General features: G+C 38.6%; 1 protein-coding gene across 1 annotated transcript in view; it reads right to left on the minus strand.

The window, feature by feature from the left end:
• The window catches only part of FRMPD4 (FERM and PDZ domain containing 4), a 618455-nt gene extending 599662 nt beyond the window's left edge, over nucleotides 1-18793 (minus strand). Inside the window, exon 1 of the mRNA XM_081125794.1 lies at nucleotides 18687-18793. Within this exon, the coding sequence (XP_080981920.1) occupies nucleotides 18687-18781 (95 nt within the window). The 5' untranslated portion in view covers nucleotides 18782-18793. The remainder of the gene's footprint in view (nucleotides 1-18686) is intronic.
• Nucleotides 18794-23209: the final 4416 nt, after the last annotated feature.

Raw genomic sequence — 23209 nt, forward strand, 5'->3', positions numbered from 1 at the left:
GTAAAATCTCTCCTGGTTATCCCTCAGCAATTTTATCCTTATGTCTCATTGGCCCAAAGTCACCTACTTTGCAAGAGGGGCTGAAGAAGAGAGTATTTGTCCAAGGGAAATGGAATTAGCATATGCTTGTTTAGACCATTGGTTTAGACTCATCCCCAAGGGTTATGCACATTGCCACCTAAATAAAACTGAGTTCCTGGTGGTAAAGAAAAGGAGAAATGTTATTATGGATACAACTAATTTTCTCTACCATAGAAAGAATAGAAAAAATACAGCCTTACTATTTGAGAAGCTACTTCCATTATCATCCAAAGTAGATTTTTTTCTCTATATGTCAATAATAGTGGTGTATCTTTAAAAATAAACATTATAAAAGTTCAAGAGCTATGGGGAAAATGTCAAGACTTCAGAGTCCTAACACTAAAGTGAGAAAACCAATCAAAGGATCAATGACTCGGTCCTACTATGGTCACTGTTGATATTCCTAAAAGGTGGCTGATGAGTACTGACCTCTCATGGGTCTTGGAAGTCAAGGCTGATGTAGAGTCAATTCTGACTTGTTTCCTGAGAAGGATGAAAGTGAGGAAATTCAATATTGGTTTCAGCTAATTGTGTAAAACCCACTTGACTCAATGTTGGTAGGACAAAATTGAATGTTAAATTTAAAACCCAAATCAAGCTCTTGCCTTCCCTGAAGCCAACATTTTAAGTGTCCCTTGCCCTTCAACCAAAAAGGTCAAGGGTTCACAGGATTTGATGAAAGAGACGTGCACCCTCTTTAACCTACAGCTTAAACGCAAAGTCTCTGAATTACTTGGGTAAATGTTTAAGGCAGCACCTGACGAAGTCTATTTTTCATGATGAAGAGCTCTGCCTGGTTTTTCTTGAAAGAGGCACTGTAAAAAATAAAAATGACATTGATTTAAACCAAATGATAACTATTTGTACCCACTCACTTGCAAGAGAAAGACAGAGAAGATAAATGTGACCATTTCAAAATAAATCGAGAATGCTCCCACAATATCATGATGTTTCACTTAGTATTCTCAAAATTGGACTCCAAACAGCAGGACATGTTAACATGGGAATAGCACAGGATTTAAAATAATATTAATTAAAAAGAGAGAAGCTGGAGGGCTACAGAGAGAAATTTCTATAGCATTTTAGCTGGAGAACATAGAATCTAAATTTGCAACTATGGTTTGAATATTGGGTTTTGGATATGATTTAATGACTTTTAAATTCGTAATTTAAAAATGTCTTGACTTCAAACCTGAAAGCATGGAATTTAAAAGATGGAAATTGAACAAAACAGAATTGTGGTTTGGGTTTAAATTGGAGAACAGTAATTAGGGCTGTAAAGAACCAAGGATGGGTTTCCATGTGGTTTATTAATCAGTCTCATTATTTGATAGCTACACTGAATATTCTGACGTTCTGAGTCAAGGAATTTGGACTATATATAAATATGGTTTGCTTTAATTTGCTCTTCAACCAAAGTTTGACTCTATTTTCTTCAATAAGAGTGTTATATTAGCATAAATATTAAAATTGAAAATATTATAGTTTAGAAAATGAGAGCAATATATTCCATTTTGGAGTTGAAGTCTATGCTCAATACTGACATATAAACACATACCACTTATCTTTCCCAGCATTTTTCATTTACTAGAAAGCTTTGGACAATGTCCAGTGGTAGATTAGGTTGGTAACCATAATCAAAGACTGTAAACAAAGTGAAAGATGGCAGCTGTCTCCTGCTCAATGCTACATTGTTCTTCCAAATCCTATCTTCCTCAGTGTCCTTTCTATAGGCCTCTAAGAACACCCTGCCTATTAATTACATTTTTCCAGTTATTCAGGCCAAAAACCTTGGCGTTATCCTTGACCCACACCATGTATTTATCCCATTGGCAAATCCTGCTAGCCCTATAGTTAAAATTTATCCAGAATCTGCCTATCTCCCACAAGTTCCACAATCAGCCCAGTGGTGCTAGCCTACCACATCACTCCCCTGGATTACTGCAATAACCTCCTAGTTAATCTCCTGGCCATCGCCTTTGCTCTTTGATCAGTCATTCATTTTCCTTCTAGAAATTCTACCTCTCAGCGGGTGTGAGAGGGAGGTAAAAGGTCACCACCATTTCTGTTTGGGTTCTATTCTAAGAGATGATTTCCCATGCGAAGTGTGAGTAGCCACAGAGCAGATTCCCAGTAACTCTATTTTTCTCAGGTGAGAGTTAAAGAACAAATCTCATTGAAAGGCAATTCAATAATCTGTCAAATTATTATATCTTTCATATAGGACTGCCCACAATTGGATGAAAAAGCAAAAGAGAAACAAGGAACTCAGCTCATAACAGACCTGAAAAAAACTGATCTAACCAAAATTGTTCAGAAGCCTGGACCCATGAATCACTAAGAGAATATTTTCCCAAAGACCAAGTATTTGAATGATTCTTTAATACCCAATACTTTTACATTATTTTGGGGTTGTGGTAATAGCAGAAAATGATTCAGGGAAGAATGTTGCTGTAATAATGGTGAATAATGAATTGATGGAAAGGAATATTATCCATTTGGAATTGTGCTCTCTGTTGTTGCTGTAAAATGACCCCAGTAGCCCATGTAAAACTTATTTCACATAATGGCCCATTTAAGTGAATGTATTCTTATGTTCAAAACTCTTCATAAAAATAAAAGTATTATTGGGTAACTCAGTAACCATGGCTAAACAATCATTATTATTTATCATTTCAACCTTAATCCTTAGCTCTCATGAGAAGAGGAAGATGTCAATGGGGTGACAATAAAAAACAAATACATAAAAGGGGAGGTTGGCGGCACAAAGTGGCAGCTGTAAGGAAAGTCAGCATCACCCTTGAGTCACAGCAAGTGAAAATAAGATTAGGATTGATGTCAGGTTTTAGTCTACCATACACTCTTTAGCCATTTTCTATTGCACTAACAAATTATTCTGCAACATTCGTGTTACAGTCACTAGCCACACCCTGAAAGGAAGCAAATACATTCTCAATTACCCAGGTACATTTTAGGCATGAAAAATCAGGATGCCACAGAGAGGAATGTAGAACATATTGCCATTAGCTGCTAACATCACACAAAATGCCCTATGAATTTATAGTTCAGACTTCCTGCAATTCTCAATATCTCTTCAAATTTTCTTTGATGGAAAAGCCATTCTGGAGTTTTTATGAAGCTATTGCACAAAAATAGGCCTGTCTTTAAGAAGTTAGATGTTGTGTTCGCTGCAGAGGGGAGGGCTTGCCAATCTTACTCAGATACCCAAAGCAGTCTTCTCATCTCAAAGGCAACTCCATATTTCCATTTACTTGGCCTCCAACCTTGGAGACATCCTTCACTCACTCACTGGCATTCTCGCAGTCTACATCAAATTGGTCAGAAGATCCTATTGGCTTCACTTTCAAAGTATTTCCAGAATCAGCTTCTTCTTCCCACCTCCAGAGCTTCCATTTTGTCTGACTCTCCCATAGTCTCTCACCTGGATTAGTGATGGGGCAACTCTGAGGCTCCTCCCAGGTAAGACTGATGCTGCTGGTCCAGGGATCACACTTGGGTAATAAGGCTTTGGAATGTATTTCAAACTGAAGGATATTTGAGAGAAGAGACTGGAAAAGAGGAGAGTATCCTTGGCTGTGAATTACAGGGTATAGAGCCATCTACACACAGCACATCAGAGAAGACTTTGGGGACAGACCACTTGAGTGGAGTCGCCTGCCTGGCAGCAGTCTATTTCAGTGGATCTCACCTGAGGGTGATACTGCCCCTCAGAGCACATTTGGTAATGTCTGGAGACATTTTTGGTTGTTACAACTCGGGGTTGCTAGTGACATTTAGTGTAGGCTGTTAAACATCCTACAATGTAAAGGATAGCCCAACAAAGTAGAATCATCTGGTCCCAAATGTCAGTTGGTGCTGCTGTTAAGAAACTGTGCTTTTGTAATCTGCTGTATACAAGAGCAAGAGTCATCTCGTCCAGCCCTGGCCGGTGTCGCTCAGTTGGTTGATCATTGTCCCGTGCACCGAACGGTCTCTGGTTTGATTCCCAGGTAGGGTGCAAACCCAGGTTGCAGGTTCAACCCCCTGGTGAGGATTAAAAAATAATAATAATAAAATAAATTGTTCATTAAAAATCATCTTGTTCAAAACAACCATCTGGGAACTTCTCTGGTCCTGTGAGTTCATATTTCTTGGGCTGTAGTAGAACCTGGTCAAGTTGACATAGTCAAAGCCATCACAGAGATGTGCCTCACCATATCTAACTCACTGAGGACAGGACCTTGCTCATAGTTAGCACTCAATAAGTGTGATTATGGTCCTTATCCAAGCCATAAACATTTATTTAGTCAAAGATTCTGATACAAAAGTGCTTGTGCATGTAATGCATTTTGATATGGTCAAGTCTCAATTTCAACTTTACATTAGCTTATATTGTAGCCAAAAGATATTTTCATCTCTAGCCAAACACAGGTTATTTGTCAGCAAAATGTCACAGATAACTTGATAGGCAGGAAGAAATCTTAATAAAACTTTTAAGAACTCAGGGAAAAAGCATATAGAAAACAAAGTACAAGCTTAAGCATCTATACAGGAAGGAGTCCCTAACAACAGTGCCCTTCAGAATCAGAATCAACTTGAAATGTTGAATATACTCCTGGCCATGATTCCCTCAAGATTGCCAAGGTCATAGAAAACAAGGAAAGACAGAGAACTGTCACAGACCAGAAAAGACTAGGGAGACAAGACAATGAAATGCAATGTGGTATCCTGGATGAGATCCTTGAACAAAAAACGAATGGCAGAAAAACTGAGGAAATCTAAATAAAACCTGGAGTTTAATTAATAGAAATATACGGATATCATAGAAATCTAAGGTGTTAACAATGGGAGGAATTTGGTGACGGCTATGTGGGAACTATCTGGGCTATCTTTCAACCATTTTGTAAATCTGAAATTATTCTAAATTAACCAGGGTTATTTATTTAATAACACAGTAAACAAAAAAGCCTGGAGGGACCTACAGGAATTTTGCTGAAAATTCTGAGGTTCAGACGTGTGTATATTGAGAAAGCTCTCATTGATCCTGAAGCAAACCCCAGGATCGAGACCCATCTCCAGTTTTGTTTCTGAAACATATTATATTCATAATTCTTGCTATAAAATCATCCCTTCAGAAAAAACACAGGAGGCCTGAGGAACAAGAGAGCAACCTATGCCCAGAATCCTTGTTGGGCTACCCCAGTCACTGACCAGAAGCAAGCAGACCATTAGGAAATACAAGATTAGTCTTCTTTCATTCTTTAAGTGTGGAAAGTCCCCTCAGTCTCACCATCTCAGAACTTAATTACCGAACAGAGCAACCCCATTCTCTGCAAGCAGTTTATGTACTGATTCTTGTGTCTCTGGTTGCATCCTAGTGCATGTGTATCTTTTTGCTCATGCTGTCTTCCTTCCAACACATGTAGAAGTTAAGGAGCAGGTAGTTATTAGAGCCTCAAGGCCTCCATGAGGCCAAGATCAAGAGGAGTTCCACTCCTGCAGACTACTCATTCACCCAAGGAGGATTGTGGAAGGACTGCCCTGGAACTTGGCTTGAATTATAACAAAAGCAAGTGCACTATTGAAAAACCATCTTTAGAGCAGAGAGGCTGTACTATTTCACTTGGCAAAGACCTTGGACCTCTATCCAGGTTATTCTTTTCTGCACTACTATCAGCATAAAAGCAATCTATGTAGATATGCTCTGAGGCAGGATTTTAACACCAAAGCCAAAATAGGAACGAGAAAGGAAAAAAGAAATGGAGGAAGAGAGAAAGAAAGAGAGAAAGCGAGAGAGAGAGAGAGAGAGAGAGAGAGAAAGCTAGCTCCAGAAGAAAAATAAAAAGGCAGTATCATTTCTGACCAACTGAGCAGCATCTGAAAAATCTCTCTATCCCCATGATATACATATACACACTTCCTATATACACAATCACGCATACATACACACACAACTGCTCAACTCTCTTCATCTAAAGCCATTGAGTCCTCTGATCAAGCACAAAAATAACTTAGAGTATTATAGACTGTGTTCATTAATTCTTTCATCAAATAATGTATTCATTCATCAAATAATGAGTATCTACTATGTGCCAGGAACTATTCTGGGAGTTGGGGATCCAACAGTAGACAAGACACAGTTACTACACTCACGAAAACTTTAACATTATTAAATAACATCTATCAACTGTGTATTAAATGTCAGTTTTGGGCTATGTAATCCCTTTACATGTATATTACCACTTATTCCTCACAACAACCATACAAGGAGATAAAATTATTACTTTCCGCTTCCAGATGACATCCTGAGGCTTATCAAGATCAAGTAATTTCCCCAAAGAAAGTGATGGCACTGAGATTTTAATGCAGAGAGGGTAACTGATGCATCCGAGCCAGCTAATACTGTACATTCAGTGTTAGATTCACCTGTTAATATACCCAGTGCTGGCCTTAAGCGCTGATGGGACCAAAGCAAACATAAGTGATGCTGTCCATCCCAGTGTGGAAGGGTCCTGGAGCTCTCTTTCTCGCCCCCCTTTCCCATGGCGTCTGGGTCTAGGAAGGGGAATGCCCTTGCTTGCACTTGGCCCTCGTTCCCACTCCTGCCTCACTCCAGGCGAGGGACCGGCAAGGAGGGAGCTGCCTTTCCAGCCCACACACAGCTGTCGGGAGGAAGCTCGGGCAGGCGCCAAGCTCTTCCAGGAGTGGGAATCCAGGAGGAGTTGTTCCCTGCTCTTTGCCTTGGCTCGCCCACTTCTGGATGAGCTTCATCCATATGCTGCCTTTTTGTGCAGCTCAAGATTTAGCCCTGGCTCCCAGTCAGAACCCAAACGGTGCTCTCTGCTCCAGGTGGAGACCCAAGGAGTGGAGGGAAGATGTGTCTAAAAGGAGAAGCAGAGAAAATGCTGGACTGCACTCTCTGAGCAACAGCCCTTGGAGACATCTCAAGAGACAGCTGCCCAACTGACAATGCCTGTGGCAGGCAGCTGTGTGCCCAGGAATGGGGAGTGGCACATATATGGCAGAGCAGGGCCATGCCATCTGGCACATGCCCATGCCAGCCTCTTCACTTTAGGCAAGGTGGAGTGAGAGGGATCAGGAAAGGAGTGACAGCTCCCTTAGCCAGCCACGTGCTACGGCTCCCCTCTAACCATCTCCTCCTGTAAATATTTAGATGCCTTCACTGCTGCCAACATGGCAATTACCTGTGCATATGGTCCCATCATTAAGAGCATGGAGTTTGGAGTGAGAAAACCCTAGGTTTGAATTCTGGTCCATGTATAATTGTAGGTTTCTGAGCATCAGTTTCCACTTTTGTAAAATGGAAATTATAATAATTTCCCCTCAATAGAAAAGGTGAAGGGATTGAGAAGTACAAATTGCCAGTTTTAGAAACAGTCATGGGGATGTAAAGTACAGCATAGGGAAAAGAGTCAATAATATTATAATAACTATGTATGGTGTCAGATGGGTACTAGACTTATTGGAGTGACCACTTCTTAAGTTATACAAATGTCTAATCATTATGTTGTATACCTGAAACTAATGTTTTGTGTATCAAATGTAACTGAAAATTTTTTAAAATATTTTTTAAAGTTGTAAAACAAATTATCCCTCAAGGTTGTTGTGAGGATTAAATTTAATAATAATTGTAAAGAGCTAAGGGCAGAGTTTTAAAAAAAGATAATAGGTATTAAGTAAACACAGCCTCTCTATGCTCAAGCCTCTAGCTGTAAAACATTCTTTGGTAGGTGGTAGGTCTTCTGTCTCAGTTTTGGAAGTAAAAAGGGCAATGGAGTCTCTCAGAACACTTTAATACGTATTCAGGGCCCTTGAGGATGGTGGGAAAAGGCTGGATCTGGTTCAGTAGGTTCGGGCTGGGGCCAGAGAGTCTGCATTTCTGATGAGCTCCCAGTGATGTTGATCCCACTGATCCAGGGACCACACTCGTATAGCAAGAGTCTAGGAAACCAGCTGTGGTACCCTGGTGCAAGTCATGTCATTTCTCTAGGCTTGAACTTTCTCAGATGCAAACTTTAAAAAGTTTATCTAGATAATTTCACATTGCTATCATGCTATCATGTTGTGAAAGATTATCTGAAAAATGGTTGTCAGCCATTCCTCCCACCCTACCTGCCCTTCTGCAATGTGACTTTGTGGCTCCTCTCATCAAGAGGTGCAGTTTCTGCCCCTGAATCTGGCTTGAACCTTGTTTGGGCTCTGAGAACATGGCAGAAGTAAGGCTGTGTGACTTCCAGGTCTACGCCCAAGGAAGACTGGCAGCTTTCCTTTTTGCCTTCTTAGGACCCAGCTGCCATGTAAAGAAGCTCAATAAGAACTTCTGAATAAGAAGCTGCTGAATAAGAGGTAGAGGGGTAGCTGGCCCCCTGCTCTAGACACTGGAACTGAGGGGCCAGACATGTGAGCATAGCTGTCTTGGACAGCTCCAGCTGACCTCCTAGCTTGATGCAGCTACACAAGTAACCCCAGCAGAGATCTCATGCAGAGATGAATCATCCTGCTGAGCCCAACTTTCAGAATTTTGAGCAATAACAAATCTCTGTTGTTTTAAGCCATTATGCTTTGGGGGTAGTTTGTTACATAGCAATTGATAGCTGATACAAATTTTCTACTCACATAGGAGATAACAGAAATTTCAAAAGCCAGAACTCTTGTAAGAACTATAAAGAAACACACCTACCAACTGAAAGGCAGAAAATATGCCAAGAGCTGACTTTACATTTAGAAAGTCCTTAATGAAGATGTCTCTTCTATAGTCAATTCAATTTAATAAATATTTATTCAAGGCTACTGGGTAATGTGAGAAAAATTGGAAACAATTTCAAGAAATTATAATATAGTTGGGGATACTAATATGTTACATAAAAACAATTAGGCATCATGCATCACTTAATAATAAGCATATATTTGAGAAGAAATAGTTTAACAGCAACAATAAAATTCTATGGACACTTGATGGTTCAGTGTATTCTGGAGTTATCAGAGAACACTTCACCAGAGGAAGTACAACTTAAACCTGGATAAATGGAGGAGTAAAAAGAGGTATGTAATAACTGAGTAACAGTGTTCAAATTTGCTATTCAAAAATGAAAAAGTCAGTCCTATTGACAAATACATTCTAGAAAGTTCTCAAAGTCCTTTATACAGAGAATGACAATTTTAAGTAGACCTTTAAAATTCTTACTGCTATGGTACATGGCACAGATAGTTTCATTAAATTAGTAAATTGTGGGGATTCAAGAATATTATATATGCTACAGAAATAGAAATAGTAGAATTTTAGAGATGTAATACAGGTAAAAATTGTAAAGTTATAATGTAAAGCCAAAAGATGATGACATAGAACTTTGAAGGTGAAAGGTGTACACAAAATAAAATTGGGAAATAAATACAAAGGATTTGACATATATAGTCATCATCTTTAGGCCTCTCACCCACATCCCAGTTATAATGTGCTTCATTTTGGAAAATATTTTCCATTAAGTAGTTGCCACTGATAATGTAAACACTCAGATTTTTAAAATTCCAATAATATTCCAATAAAAGGAGTTCAATGTTTACAAATAAGATGTAAAAAATAAAATTGTACTTATTTTTATAATATTTCATAAGCATTTTCTGTAAGAAAATTATGCACTTACAAATCATGTTGTAACTGTATTGAATAATATATAAATAAATCCATTTTTAAACAGGGAATTAATCTTGTAAGCACCTTCTCAAAACTTCATTTACCTATGTTATCATTTTGCTATCTCTTTCCCCATGAAAACCCAGAGAAAAAGAATACAATCCTGCTATACTTGGTAATGTGAGATCTCAGAATAGTACCTGTATTAAACAAAAGTTGCAGCCTCAAATTATAGTCAAGTGTTTGAGTATTCAGAGAGACAAAAGAGTGGTGTAGTAATGGCACAAAGTTACCCCCCACTAACACAAAGATCAGTGCCAGGTACACAGACAGGCCTCCACAGAGTCAAGAAATGGACAGAGGTCAATGCATGCAAGCTTTCTCAAGGATAGACTTGGAGACAGGAAGAGAATATAGGGCTTTTTTCCTTCAACATCTTATAGTTAAATCTTCCTTTAAACATTCCTTCATTTATTCATTTGACAATGAATAAATAAAAGATGAATACTGAAAAAGTTTCAGTAACTTAAAATCAGAATAAGGGAGATATTCATTGAGTACCTATACCTTGGTGGGGGAAAAAGAGATAATAAACAAGCTAAAAAATATATAAAAATGCTAGATGATTGCAAGGAGTGTGAAGAAAATGAAAGCTGCACCAGGAGGAGAGAGCAGTGGGCAGGAAGAATTTTGGGGTAAGGTATTCAGGAAAAGGCTTTCTATGAAGGAGACATCTGAGCAGAGACATGAGTGATAGAACATTCCAGAGAAAGGGTACAATTAGCACAAAAATCCTGAGTCAAAAAGGAGAGTTGGTATTAAGATGTGATTATCAGATAACAACAAAAATAATATTAAAAATAGAATAAGCAAAAAAATTAAACAACAAAAAAGAGCAAGCTGTGTACACATTCCCTGCTTTGGGGGTTTGAGTTCTGTATTGGGAAGGGAAGATGGTATTCCCTGGGCAAATATATATAAAAGACAGACAACTTCCAACCTATTAGCTGCAGTCCCCTGGGAAGGTTCTGTTCTACCCCATCAGCAAGGATCTGTCATACAGGATAACCATCTCTACCTGAGAGTGAGGTTTTAAAGGGCAAACCACAGTCCTTCTCTGAAAAGGGTCCTTCAAGTGCTTGTTGAATCGCCTGACATCTCTGTTTGCATTTCAAAGCACTGAGTTTGTTTGTGCTTTGTAACCAGAACTAAACTGTTCTCTGTAATTCCAACATGTTTCCCAGCTGTTTCCTTCCAGAAATCTACTTTATTGAGACACCAGAAAACTCCCTAATTGTCATCTAAAAAAAACACTTCAGAAAATTGGGGTTCATATTGGAGGAAAATTGTGAGTAGGGAGCCCAAATTGGCGAGGTTTCAAGCGTTGATTACTATTGAATACACCTTCTTGATTTGTGTGGGAAGAGCGGAGGAATGAATAAATCTGATTTCTGGAGGGTGTTCCATCCCTGCAGAATCAAGCACTCTCTAAGGTAGCCATCTTACAGGCACCTTGCCTTTATAAGTGTTTGCCCATAAATTCATCCCAGCTACTGAAAGTATAGAAGAAATAATCAATTGCATAAATGAGCCTTAATAAGATTTTGCCTTATTTGAGTATATATTCAAAGCTTTGAAAAAATAGCTTTTGCTTTCAATTAATTCAATAAAGTCTATTGAATAGAGACAATGTTTTGGGCATCACTTCTAAGCTTTTTTTGTTTGTTTGTTTTTTGAGGGGAAAGGATAGACATGCCTCTTTGAGAAACTGAAAAAAGTGATGGGCCCTTTTGCATTAAGTATGGAGGAGTCCATGGATCCCCTGGTCTGTTATTGAAGCTCCCTTAGAGACACTGGGAGACAAAGAATATGATGACAGTAACACCTTAGGTCTGCATGGGCCTAGGAGAAGAGTTCTAACTGCATAGGTCATGTGTACACCCAAACAGGCCAGGTTGATAGGGCCTATCTTTAAAAATTAAAAAAAAAATTAATTGTGATAAAATACACTTAACATAAAATTTACCATCTTAACCATTTTTTTTAGTGTACAATTCAGGTATGTTAAGTGTATTTACCTTCATGGCAAAATCAATCTCCAGAACTCTTTTCATTTTGCAAAAAAAACCTCTATACCCATTAATCAACAACTCCCCATTTCTCCCTCCCCCCAGTCCTTGGCAACTATCATTCTACTTTCTATCTTTATGAATTTGACTACTCTAGGTACCTCATACAAGTGAAATATACAGTATTTGTCTTTTTGTGACTGGCTTATTTCACTCAGCATAATGTTCTGAAGGTTCACCCAGGTTATAGCATGAGTCAGGATTTCCTTCCTTTTAAAGGCTGAATAATATTCCAGTGTATAGATATACCACGTTTGCTTAGCCACTCATCCATTAATGGACACATGGGTTGCTTCCATCTCTTGCCTATGGTAAATCATTTTGCTATAAACATGGGTATACAGCTATCTCTTTCAGATCCTGCTTTCTTTTTTTTTTAATTGTTGAAAATATTACAGATGTTCCCTTTTCTCCCCCCTTGATCCCCTCCACCCCACATCCACCCCACCCCCAAGCCTTCCCCATACCAATGTCTGTGTCCATAGGTTATGCATATAAGCATATAAGTTCTTTGATTAATCTCTTCCAACCCACTCCCCAATCCCCACCTTCCATCTGAGATCCTTCAGTCTGTTTCATGCTTCTCTGTCTCTGGATCTATTTTGTTCATCAGTTTATTTTGCTTATTATATTCCACATATGAGTGAGATCATGTGGTACTTGTCTTTCTTTGACTGGCTTATTTCACTTAGCATAATACTCTCCAAGTCCCTCCATGCTGTCCCAAAGGGTAAGAGATCCTTCTTTTTACAGCTGCATAGTATCCCACTGTGTAAATGTACCATAGCTTTTTTATCCACCCATCTACTGATGAGAATTTGGCAAGAAAAACAAAGGAGAAAATAAACAAATGGGACTATGTCAAAGTAAAAAGTTTCTACACAGCGAAAGAAACCATCAACAAAATGAAAAGGGAGCCCCCTGTACGGGAGAACATATTTGCCAATGACATATCTGATAAAGAGTCAATATCCAAAATATATAAGGAACTCATACTACTCAGCAAGAGGAAGACAAGCAATCCAATTAAAAAATGGGTAAAAGACCTGAATAGACACTTCTCCAAAGAGGACATACAGATGCCAAGAGACATGAAAAATGCTCAACGTCGCTAACCATCAGAGACATGCAAATTATAAACCACAATAAGGTATCACTTCACACCTGTCAGAATGGGTCCATCAACAAATCAACAGATTCTGCTTTCAGTTCTCTTGGATACATACCTGGAAGTGGAATGACAGAATGGTTTCGATGCAGCCATTTGGATGGATCCTTGGGATGGGAGGAACGCTACAACTCAGCAATTCTGAATCGGGTCCCTCCAAAATGTGAAATTGCTGTTTCACACCAAGTCATGCACACACAACAGACCTCCCTGACCCTTATTCTATACTTAACCCCTCTTCAATTATGTGGATTTCAGTTTCTACTTTACTCATTTCAGTATTTTTAAATTTTTTACAAGTATGTATTAATTTTATAATTAAAAGGCAATAAAGATCTTTCAAAGTCTGTTAGAACTAAGTATCTAAGAGAATCTCAAACATCTCTTAAGAGTCAATTCAAAGAAAATTTATAATATAAATTTTGCTAAACAAATATATATGTATATATCTTAGAAGATCTGTTAGAAATTTATTTAAAGACTTTCTTTGCAGTATGGACCTGAGAACAAGGACACAAGATTTTCCCCCTTTTTCACTTTAGTGTCCAACATAACACTGATCAATGAAACTGGGCATACTGGGGGATGGGGGGAAGGAGGGGGAAGGAAGGGGAAAATGGGGGACATCTGTAATACTGTCAACAGTAAATTAAAAACAAAACAAAAAGAATATTAATGAAAAAAAAGAAACTGGGTATATTAAAGAAGCCTTCAAAATAGCAGAGGTGTCTATCACCTGAATCATTAAATAGAAAAAGAAATAAGTTAAATTTTCAGTTGAGTAGTGTAATTCTTTGTTGCATATAAACAAGTAAAGCCATTGTAATTTTAAAGGCGACATTAACATGAAACGTAGACCATTCAAAATGTCCATGAGAGCTCCAAGAATGAGTAGTCACTAAGTTTAGAAAAATGAAAAGTCCTTTATGAGCCAAGGACAATGGTTAGCACATGTTTCCCTATCATGGCAGTTTCCCTGCCAGATCATGTCTGAACCTACCTCTTCAACTCCCAATTCTAACCCCACCCTTGTCCCAAGCCCATCACCACAGAATGAAGAAAGGACATCCATTCGTTTATCTCCTGGTTATCAGAACAGCTAGAATTTTAATGATTTGGTTTGGGGGCTACATCAACATGGTGGCATCAATAGGTACCTGAGTCACAATAGCTCTAACAACACAGCTAGGTCAAAATTGTTTCATTAAAATAATATCTTCAAACCACCACGTGCCCATCTATGGTATCCAAAGTCAAACCCAAGAACTTGGCCTATGCCATTCCAAGCTGCTATGGAGTCAGGTCCTCAATAACAGACTTTAGAACATACTCCTTTTGGAAGAGTCCTTGATGGTTACTTTACAACTCTCCCTGTGCATGTACTGGAAGGTTTAGTCTCCTTAGCAACCTAGAATTTCTGCTTGTTTGGTTATGACTCTTCTCAAGCACCATGCAACTTTATGAAGGATACAGGGGCTATCTCTCCTTAGACTCTAAGTGTTCTCAGAACAGGAAGCAGATCTACTCTTTCTTATCTATCTTCCTACCCTCGGAGCTTAGTATAATACTCTGCATGTCAGAGACATTCGTTAGTTTTAAGAGACTTTCTTCTAGAAATATTACAGAGTCCTTTACCAGAATGTCATAGAAAAGGTATATAGATGGATGAACAAGAAGCCTTCAGATTATAACATCAACTAGACACATCTCTCCTTGTTTCACATAAGGACCAGTCCTTTTAGCAAATCATTTAGAAATTTTTTGAAGAAATAGATTTTTTCCAGCTTTATTGAGGTATAAAAAATAGATTATTTAACCAATTTCTAAGGCTCCAATTTCCATCTTTGTGTCTGTGACTCCCAATTTGTATTTTCAGCCTGGACAGTTCTTTGCAGCTCCTGTCTACCAGGGGTTAGTACCTCAGAGGTTCCTTACACTTCAAAAATGTCCAAAGCTGAGATCATTTAGCCCCTAAAATATCAGTGCCATGGGACATTTTGTCCACTGTTGGATCCCCAGGACTTAAAATAATGCCTAGCATTTCCAGTGGGTACTCAATAAAGATTTGTTGAATGAATTGGTAAGTAAATGAATGAAAAGATCTTCCTAGGAGGCAGATTCTTTCATTAATGCTAAACATGTTACAAGAAGGTTCTCCAGCATTTGACAGTTAAGACCAAACCCTGTATGTCTTCCCATTATCTCATCCCTCCAGTCTCTCTTATCAAATCACCCTCTCTGCTGTCTCATCCCCATCCACCTCTAAATATGTTCAAAATCTACTCTCATAAAACAAAATTTTCCTTTAACATATAAAGCTATCTATAAATGTGTTCATTGTCTCACTTCTCCAGCCCCACCTCTCACTTTGTGTTCGAAGAAATGGCTTTCTCTCACTCCCCTGGAGAAGCCCTCTTTTGCCCTAGCACCCATTGGTCTATCACTATAGTTTTGTCTTTTTGAGAACGTCATAAAAATGGAATCTTATACTATGTAACCTTTTGAAATGCTTTTTTCACTCAGCATAATGCCTTTGACATTCATCCAAAATGTTGTGTATATTAATAGTTTGTTCCTTTTTACTGCTGAGTAGTATTTAATTGTGAAGATTTAACACTGCTTATCCATTCATCCATTGAAGGATTATGTGGGCTATTTCCAGTCTGGGGCAATTTTGAATACAGTTGCCATAAACATTTGTGAAAGGTTTTCCTATGAACGTGAGTTTTCCTTTCTCTAGGGTAAATACCCAGGAGTGGGATCATATGGGCTTTATGGCAAATGTATGTTCAGCTTTATGGGAAACTACAAAATGGTCTCCAAAGTAGCGGTAGCATTTTCTTGGTACATTGCACTGATGATGTATGAGTTCCAGTTGTTCCACACCCTTGCTAGCATTTTCTATTGCTAGCATTGGCCTTGCCAGCATTTTTCATTTTTGCGACTGTAGTAGGTATGATGTGGTATCTCATAGCTTTGACTTTTATCATTGTACCCCAGCACTTGGCACCTTGGTAGGTTCTCAACAAATATTTGTGGAACTGAAATAAACCCATCCCATTTTTTTACTCCTGTTTTAAAATTCACTAATGTTTTAATTATACTTTCTACCAAGCTTTGTGTTTAAAACCAAAGAAATTGTGTAGAAGTATTAAACTCCCTCCTACCTTCCTGTACTCCTTCTCCCAAATTCTAAGTTAATCACTTTCTCCTAGAAGATGGATATAGCAATATAAGCTATGACTTTCACTCAAACTTAAACTAAACTTGAAGGCTTGCAAACAAGATTGCTTTTGAAAGGCTCTACTATCACTATTACTAGCACTAACAATAAGATTCACCATCAGTAATTATATAATTAAATGAGCCAGGCACTGTACTAGGAGCTGTTCCTATAGTAATTCACCCCTCCAACCCCAAGAGGTAGTAGGTATTATCCTCATTTTACAGACATGAGGACTGAGGTTTAATGAAGCTGACAAACTTGCCCAAAGTCATGCCACCAATAAGTGCAGGCACCAGGGTGCACACGCAGGTCAGGCTGATTTGGAAACCATAATCCTAACCATCCCGTGCGGCTGCTCTATGGGGCAAAGGAACAACCTAGTTGTTTTTTAATCAACAGCAAAAACAATCTCAAGTCTCTTTAATTTTCAAGGATTATAAAACTTCAGGAAAGAGTGAACCATTCTCCTCTTCACACCAGTCTAATGATAGCTCCTTCAGATCAGCAATGAGGCACGTGAATGAGGGGTGTGGGACCCCCAGTCTAGGCAGCCTACACTGTTTATTGGAGAACAGACTAAGGATTTCAGATCTTAGTCCTGTGAAGCCAGCAGCATGAGTGAGACTCAGCTGGACAAATTGGACCAACATTACTTGCTCTATGAAAACTATCTTCATCCATTAAATCTGGAAGCAAGTTTATATAGTTCTATACTTGAGAGCACTGTCCACTGGAGACATAGGCTGAAGTTATAATAATGGTTGCTTTCTATGTTGAGCCATAAAAATAAAATAACATTATATATATATATGATTAATAATATACTCCCTGAATCATCTCATGACTAAGCACATCCAGGGATAACACAGAACTTCAGACTTTAGAGACGTACTTAGCACTCATTCTACTGAAACAAGGTGCTCTAGACTTTTCACTGGATACATGGAGTTAAAACTACGGCCAACAAACTACCAAACTGAAACTCAGTGGTTTGGCTTTAGTATTTTGATTTAAAATACTTCTTATCGCTTCTATTACCTACTCTCTCCAAAACCCATAAACAATATGCTTCAATGAACTTGGAGCTGAATTTATTTCATTTCAGGTTATTGACCAGGCAAGCAAGAGACACAAATCGCAGGCTCCCATGTCTCTAGTGGTCACTTTCCTTCGCCCAAATAGTCAATCATTTCATCCTTCAAGCATGAAATCAGGGTGAGAATCTTTGCACTAAAAAGAAATCAAATTATGTCACAAGCAGTCGTTTTGGGGGATCATAGTTGCAAGTTCCAAAATGTCAGACTTTTGTGCATTCTAGTTTCATATAATGACAACATCGATTTCTATATCTTCCAATGAACTGCATAACAGAAAGAGGTTTCATCTGCATGCATGAAAACTCTCAAAACTGTTTTAAAACGAATAGTGCCACCAAGTGATTACATTCATGAAAAATTATGACAACCCTAAAAAATATTTGGCTTAAAGTCCCAAGCAGTAAAAGTCAAGGTAATGAATTTTGCCCATTCAGAGAGCTTCTCTTAACCTGTGGCAATTGCTTCATACATGGGCCTCCGTAATGTTCTTATCACAATGTGTGAACACTCAATAACCATAGAACCTACTGAAAGAATATCCTTTACACCAATTCTTAAGTGGCTTATAATACACAGTGTCAGTGATTAATGAGAAAGCATTAAACAGCAAATGACTGGAAACTTTCCAATCAGCCTTCCAAAATGTATGCCTTCCTGACAAATTTCTCAGACTTGAAACCTAGACGACCCCAGGAAAAAATTATATACTTATATAAACCATAAGCCACTCAGTAATGATCTGAGCTTTGTATATAATTGTGGTTTTTCACAAAGGATAAAAACTTATTTATGAAGAACATTCAACATTATACAAATCAATTTGCATAACCAACATAACATTTTCTGTTTAAAAATCAAAACTTTTCATCCTTACAAATATATTTATCACTGAGAAGGTACCATTTTCAAAAGAAAATAAATACTGCACAAATGAATTTCCTTTGCAATAAGTGTAGTCAAAAGTTTTCTGTAAATTATAGGCTATTATAATAACATATATAAGGACAAGCAGCTAAAATCAGTTTCTCTTTTCCCAAAAGGGCCTCTGGACATTTAGCCTTGAGGAAATAAACAACCAAAGTCATATATGATTTTGTACTTTTCTCTTACAGGATATTCCTGCCTCACTCTCAATATTCTTTTTAATAATTAGAATTTCCTGAACAAACCTCAGAGGGATCTCATTATTTTTTTAATCAAAGGCATCATTCTTGTATAATTCTGAGACATGGCTTTCAACCCTTGTCCAGAGAAATTCATGCCACTGAAAAACAGAGCTAAGCTGAGAAAACAGAGTCAGACCCCGCTGTTTTAATGTAGGGCTGTTACTCACTGGCAGCCGTGTCCACCGTCATCCTCTCCCGCCTTGCCGAAGCCCCAGGGGATGGGGAAAGTCTGCCAAGTTTCTCCTGCAAGATCCTCGTCCATGGTAGGAAGCCAAAACAGCCTAAGGACAGAAAGAAAGAACCCTGGTTTTTATTCTTTTATAAGAATGATTGTATCCTAACAATAACTGCTAGACAAGAGTAAGAGGGGAAGGAGAGGAGGAATCGATGCCGGGAGGCCAATCGTATTTCATCACTCAGCTACTTGGAAACCAGATACGCTTAGACAATCATGTGCTTTGAGAGATTTGAAGATGCAAAAGAGGAGTAGCTGTGTCTTTTGTAAATTATTAACACGGACTTTTTTCCTCACCATGAGCAAAATGCGCAGATTATTCATTTAAGAAAAAAAAAGGAAAAAAGCAATCAGGTTTGGCACAGAGCACATAAATTGATGAGCTCAGAAACAGGATTTCTGATATTTTACCACTGACCTCTATGAATCAGGACAAGTCAGTGTAGTTAAAATTGAAGTGACATTGTGCTGGGAATCAAGTGGCACCTTCTGAAGGGCTGAAGAGGCCATCATTGCAATTTCAGCCTTTGCCTCTGATGAAAATGAATACTTGCCCCTCCCATCTAAGAACTCACTATGGGATATTTGGCTCCATGAGCTGGAATGAAGCCACCTGCACGCAATTTTCACAGCTCTCCTAGATTTCAAAGTGCTGCTTAATTTCTCCTATGGCTTTCTTGTTTTTCATCCAGATTTGAGATTTAATGTCTACCTTAAACCTACTGTATTTAAAAGTTGCCAATTTCAACGCTACAGCCTAACCAGCAGTTTAAACTCAGTGGGAAAATGTTGATCTACTAGCTTCCATGACATACACAGGGGACATGTGGGGCACCCTGTGTTTAGCGGTATGCAAAGTCTCTTTTTCTCTAGATCACCATTTCTCACCCTAGGCATTATTGACATTCTTGGCTGGATGTTTTGTGTGGGGCTGCCCTGTACACTGGGGGATGTTTGGCAGCATCCCTGGCCTCTACTCATTAAATGCCTATAGCATCTTCCCAGTTGTGACATCAAAAATGTCTCCACACATGTTGGGAAAATTTCCTGGGGCCAAAAGACCAAAGAGGACAGCAACTCCAGGATTACAAAAGTTTATTAAGGGAACTTACAGACAGAAGTAGGTCCTGAGAGGCAGCAAGACTATAGAACTCAGCACTCAAGAGGCCCTGGGGCTATATCTAGCCAAGTGTCACTGGCTAACACAGGTGGCTTATAGCCACGTGGCATGCGCTGTTAAGAGCTGTATAATCCAAAGCAGCAAACAATTTAATGGACCCAGTTATCTATGCAAGAATATCCCATTCAGGTGATATGGGCCCACCTCTCCTGGAGTAAACATGTGGTCAGCTTGCTTCTTAAAATTGGTCATGTAAAGTACCATTTAAGTATCATTCCAGCTAACAAGACATTTCCAAATATCTCCTGAGAGGCATAATCACCCCCGGCTGAAGCTGCTGCTCTAGATTCATTTCTTCAGTGAAACTTTTCAAAAGAGGAAGAATGTTATTTACCTTTGAGGTAGGATCATGCCAAAGAAAAGTGATAGGTAATAGTGAAGGCTGTGGGTGAACCATAGGGCTCATACGCAGGTGGCCAATTGGAGTTCTCAATATCGAGTCACATTTAAAGTGGGGAAAAACAACTCGCCACTGACATTTGCCAAACTGCTCACTTCCTGTGATGGTTGACTTTGTATCAATTAGACTGGGCCATGGGGTATCTAGATATTTGTTTAAACATTATTTTGGGTGTCTGGGAGGGTGCTTCTGGATGAGATTAACACTTGAATCAGTGGACTGAATAAAGCAGACTACCCTCCCCAGTGGGGGTGGTCAGCATCCAATCCATGGGAGGTCTGGATGGAACAAAAGATGGAGTAAGGGAGAATTTGCTCTCTCTGCCTGACTGTTTTTGAGCTGGGACATGGGTCTTCTGCACTCTGACTTGAACTTGTACCAATGGCTCTCCTGGGTCTCCAGCTTGCAGATAGCAGGTCATGGCACTTCTCAGCCTCAACAATGTGAGCCCTGGCCAGGTAGCTCAGTTGGTTGGAGCATTGGCCTGATATGCCAAGGTTGTGGGTTCAATCCCTGGTCATGGCATATGCAAGAATCAACCAATGAATGCATAAATAAGTGGAACAACAAATCAATGTTTCTCTCTCTTTCTCTCTCTCTAAAATCAATAAATAAAAATTTTTAAAAATCCAATTCCTTATAATAAATCTCATTCTATTCTATTGGCTCTGTTTTTCTGGAGAATCCTAATACACTACTATAGGTCTCTAAAACCTGCTGTTTGGAATATGCTAATTTCTGCTTAGTTACATATTCTTTATTTTACCTTGCTTTCTGTCATCCCATTGCAAGTAGGGTTCATTCTGGCAAACTATCCAGAGCTGATCTTTGATAGCAAAACAAATCAAGACAGAGATAATGAGAACATAGGTTCCCTGCTTAGTCTTGTAACCTTCACCGCAGTTAGGATGTTTCCTTATGTGTCTTAGGTTAGTGCAAAAAAAGCCTTTTCAATTAAAGACAATAAAAGCAGTCTATTTAAATTCAACACTGAGAAAATAGGGCAGATGGTTTCAAGAGCAAAAGTACAGTTGGGCAAGTCCACAAGTGATGATGGACATTTCTCATTAAGAATGGCATGCCTGTCCCGGCCAGGCATGACTCAGCGGTTGAGCATAGAGCTAGGATCCAGGAGATTGGAGTTTGATTCCCAGTCAGGGCACATGCCCAGGTTGTGGGCTCGATCCCCAGTCGGGGGCGTGCAGGAGGCAGCCGATCAGTGACTCTCTCATCATTGATGTTTCTATCTCTCCCTCTCCCTTCCTCTCTCTGAAATCAATAAAAATATATTTTTTAAAAAAGAATGGGATGCCTGCCCTGGCTGGTGTGCCTCAGTTGGTTGAGCATCGCCCCGTGCACTGAAAGGTTGCCAGTTCAATTCCTGATCAGGGCTCATGCCTAGGTTACGGTCAATCCCTAGGTCCCTGATTAATATTAAATACTCAACAAAAAGATGCTGGGCTTTGATTCCTGTCTCTCTTGCTGCATGAAGCTATAAAGGAAAGGTCCTAATTTTCTGAGAAATGGCAAATGTCCTCAGGTCAAAAGCAGCTTCTGTACTCATTTACCTGTCTTGTTTCTCATTTGTTCCTTCACTTTTTTTTAATTGTGGTAAAATACACATAAGAGAAAATTCACCATTTTAACCATTTTAAGCATACAATTCAGTGACATTAAGTACATTCACAATTCTGTGCAACCATTACCGCTATCCAAACTGCAACTGTCTGCATTAAACATTAACTCCCTATCACCCCTTCCCACATCCCCTGGTAACCTCTAGTCTACTTTCTGTCTCTATGAATTTGCTATTCCAGGTGCCTCATATAAGTGAAATCATACAGCATTCTTTTGTGTTTGGCTTATTTCATTTCACCTAATGTTTTCAAAGCTTATCCATTTTGTAACATGTATGAGAATGAGAATGTCATTTCTTTTTACAGATGAATAATATTCCATCTATGGATAGAACTCATTTTGTTTTTCCATTCATCTTCTGAAGGACACTTGGATTGTTTCTACCTTTCGGATATTGTGACTAATGCTGTTATGAATACTGGTGTACAAATATCTGTATTTGTTTGAGCTCTTGTTTCAATTCTTTTGGGTACATACCTAGGAGTGGAATGCTGGGTCGCATGGTAACTCTATGTTTAACTTTTTGCATAGATACCAGACTGTTTTCCAAGATGGCTACATCATTTTACATTTCCATCAGCAATACACAAGGACTCCAATTCACCACATCCTAGCCAAAACTTGTTATTTTACATTTTCCTTCACTTTTGTACTTTTGTTAGTTCTTTAGTAACTGAAGTTTTTTTAAAACATATTTTATCCAGAGAATTGGTGTGAATCACTGACTCTACATCTCTCAGAAACAGGAGCCCTCCTTTTACTTACTTTACAAATTTCCATGAAAATACCACACAGAGTTGGTACAATAAGCCTCAAAGAAATACTATGGGCTCTATAGCATGAGGGGAAATTTTTACTTTTGCTAGACTGCTAAGAAAAAGTACAACTTTAATTTTATATTAAAATATGTATTATTTTGAATTCCTAGGTTCATTTTTCTCTTTATACCAATTTCTGCCCTTCTATTGTGGCTAACACACTGCTAACATAGAATGATCATATTAGCTCTAAAAAATGTATTATCCACAGAATAAATGATTTTAAGTTCAAAGCACTCTTTGGAGAGCAGCCTGCTTAGTGTTCTGTGAAAATGGTTTTCTCTAGTAAAAATTAAAGCTGACTTAAAGGAAAACTGAGGAAATGTTGGCAGTCCTTTTCTGTTATCTACATGCTATTGTTTATTTTTCTATTTCCCTTTATTTTCTCTGTAAATGAGGAAGGAAATATCACATGGCTT

The sequence above is a fragment of the Miniopterus schreibersii genome (assembly GCF_964146895.1).
Source record: "Miniopterus schreibersii genome assembly, chromosome: X".
NCBI classification, from domain to species: Eukaryota; Metazoa; Chordata; class Mammalia; order Chiroptera; family Miniopteridae; genus Miniopterus; species Miniopterus schreibersii.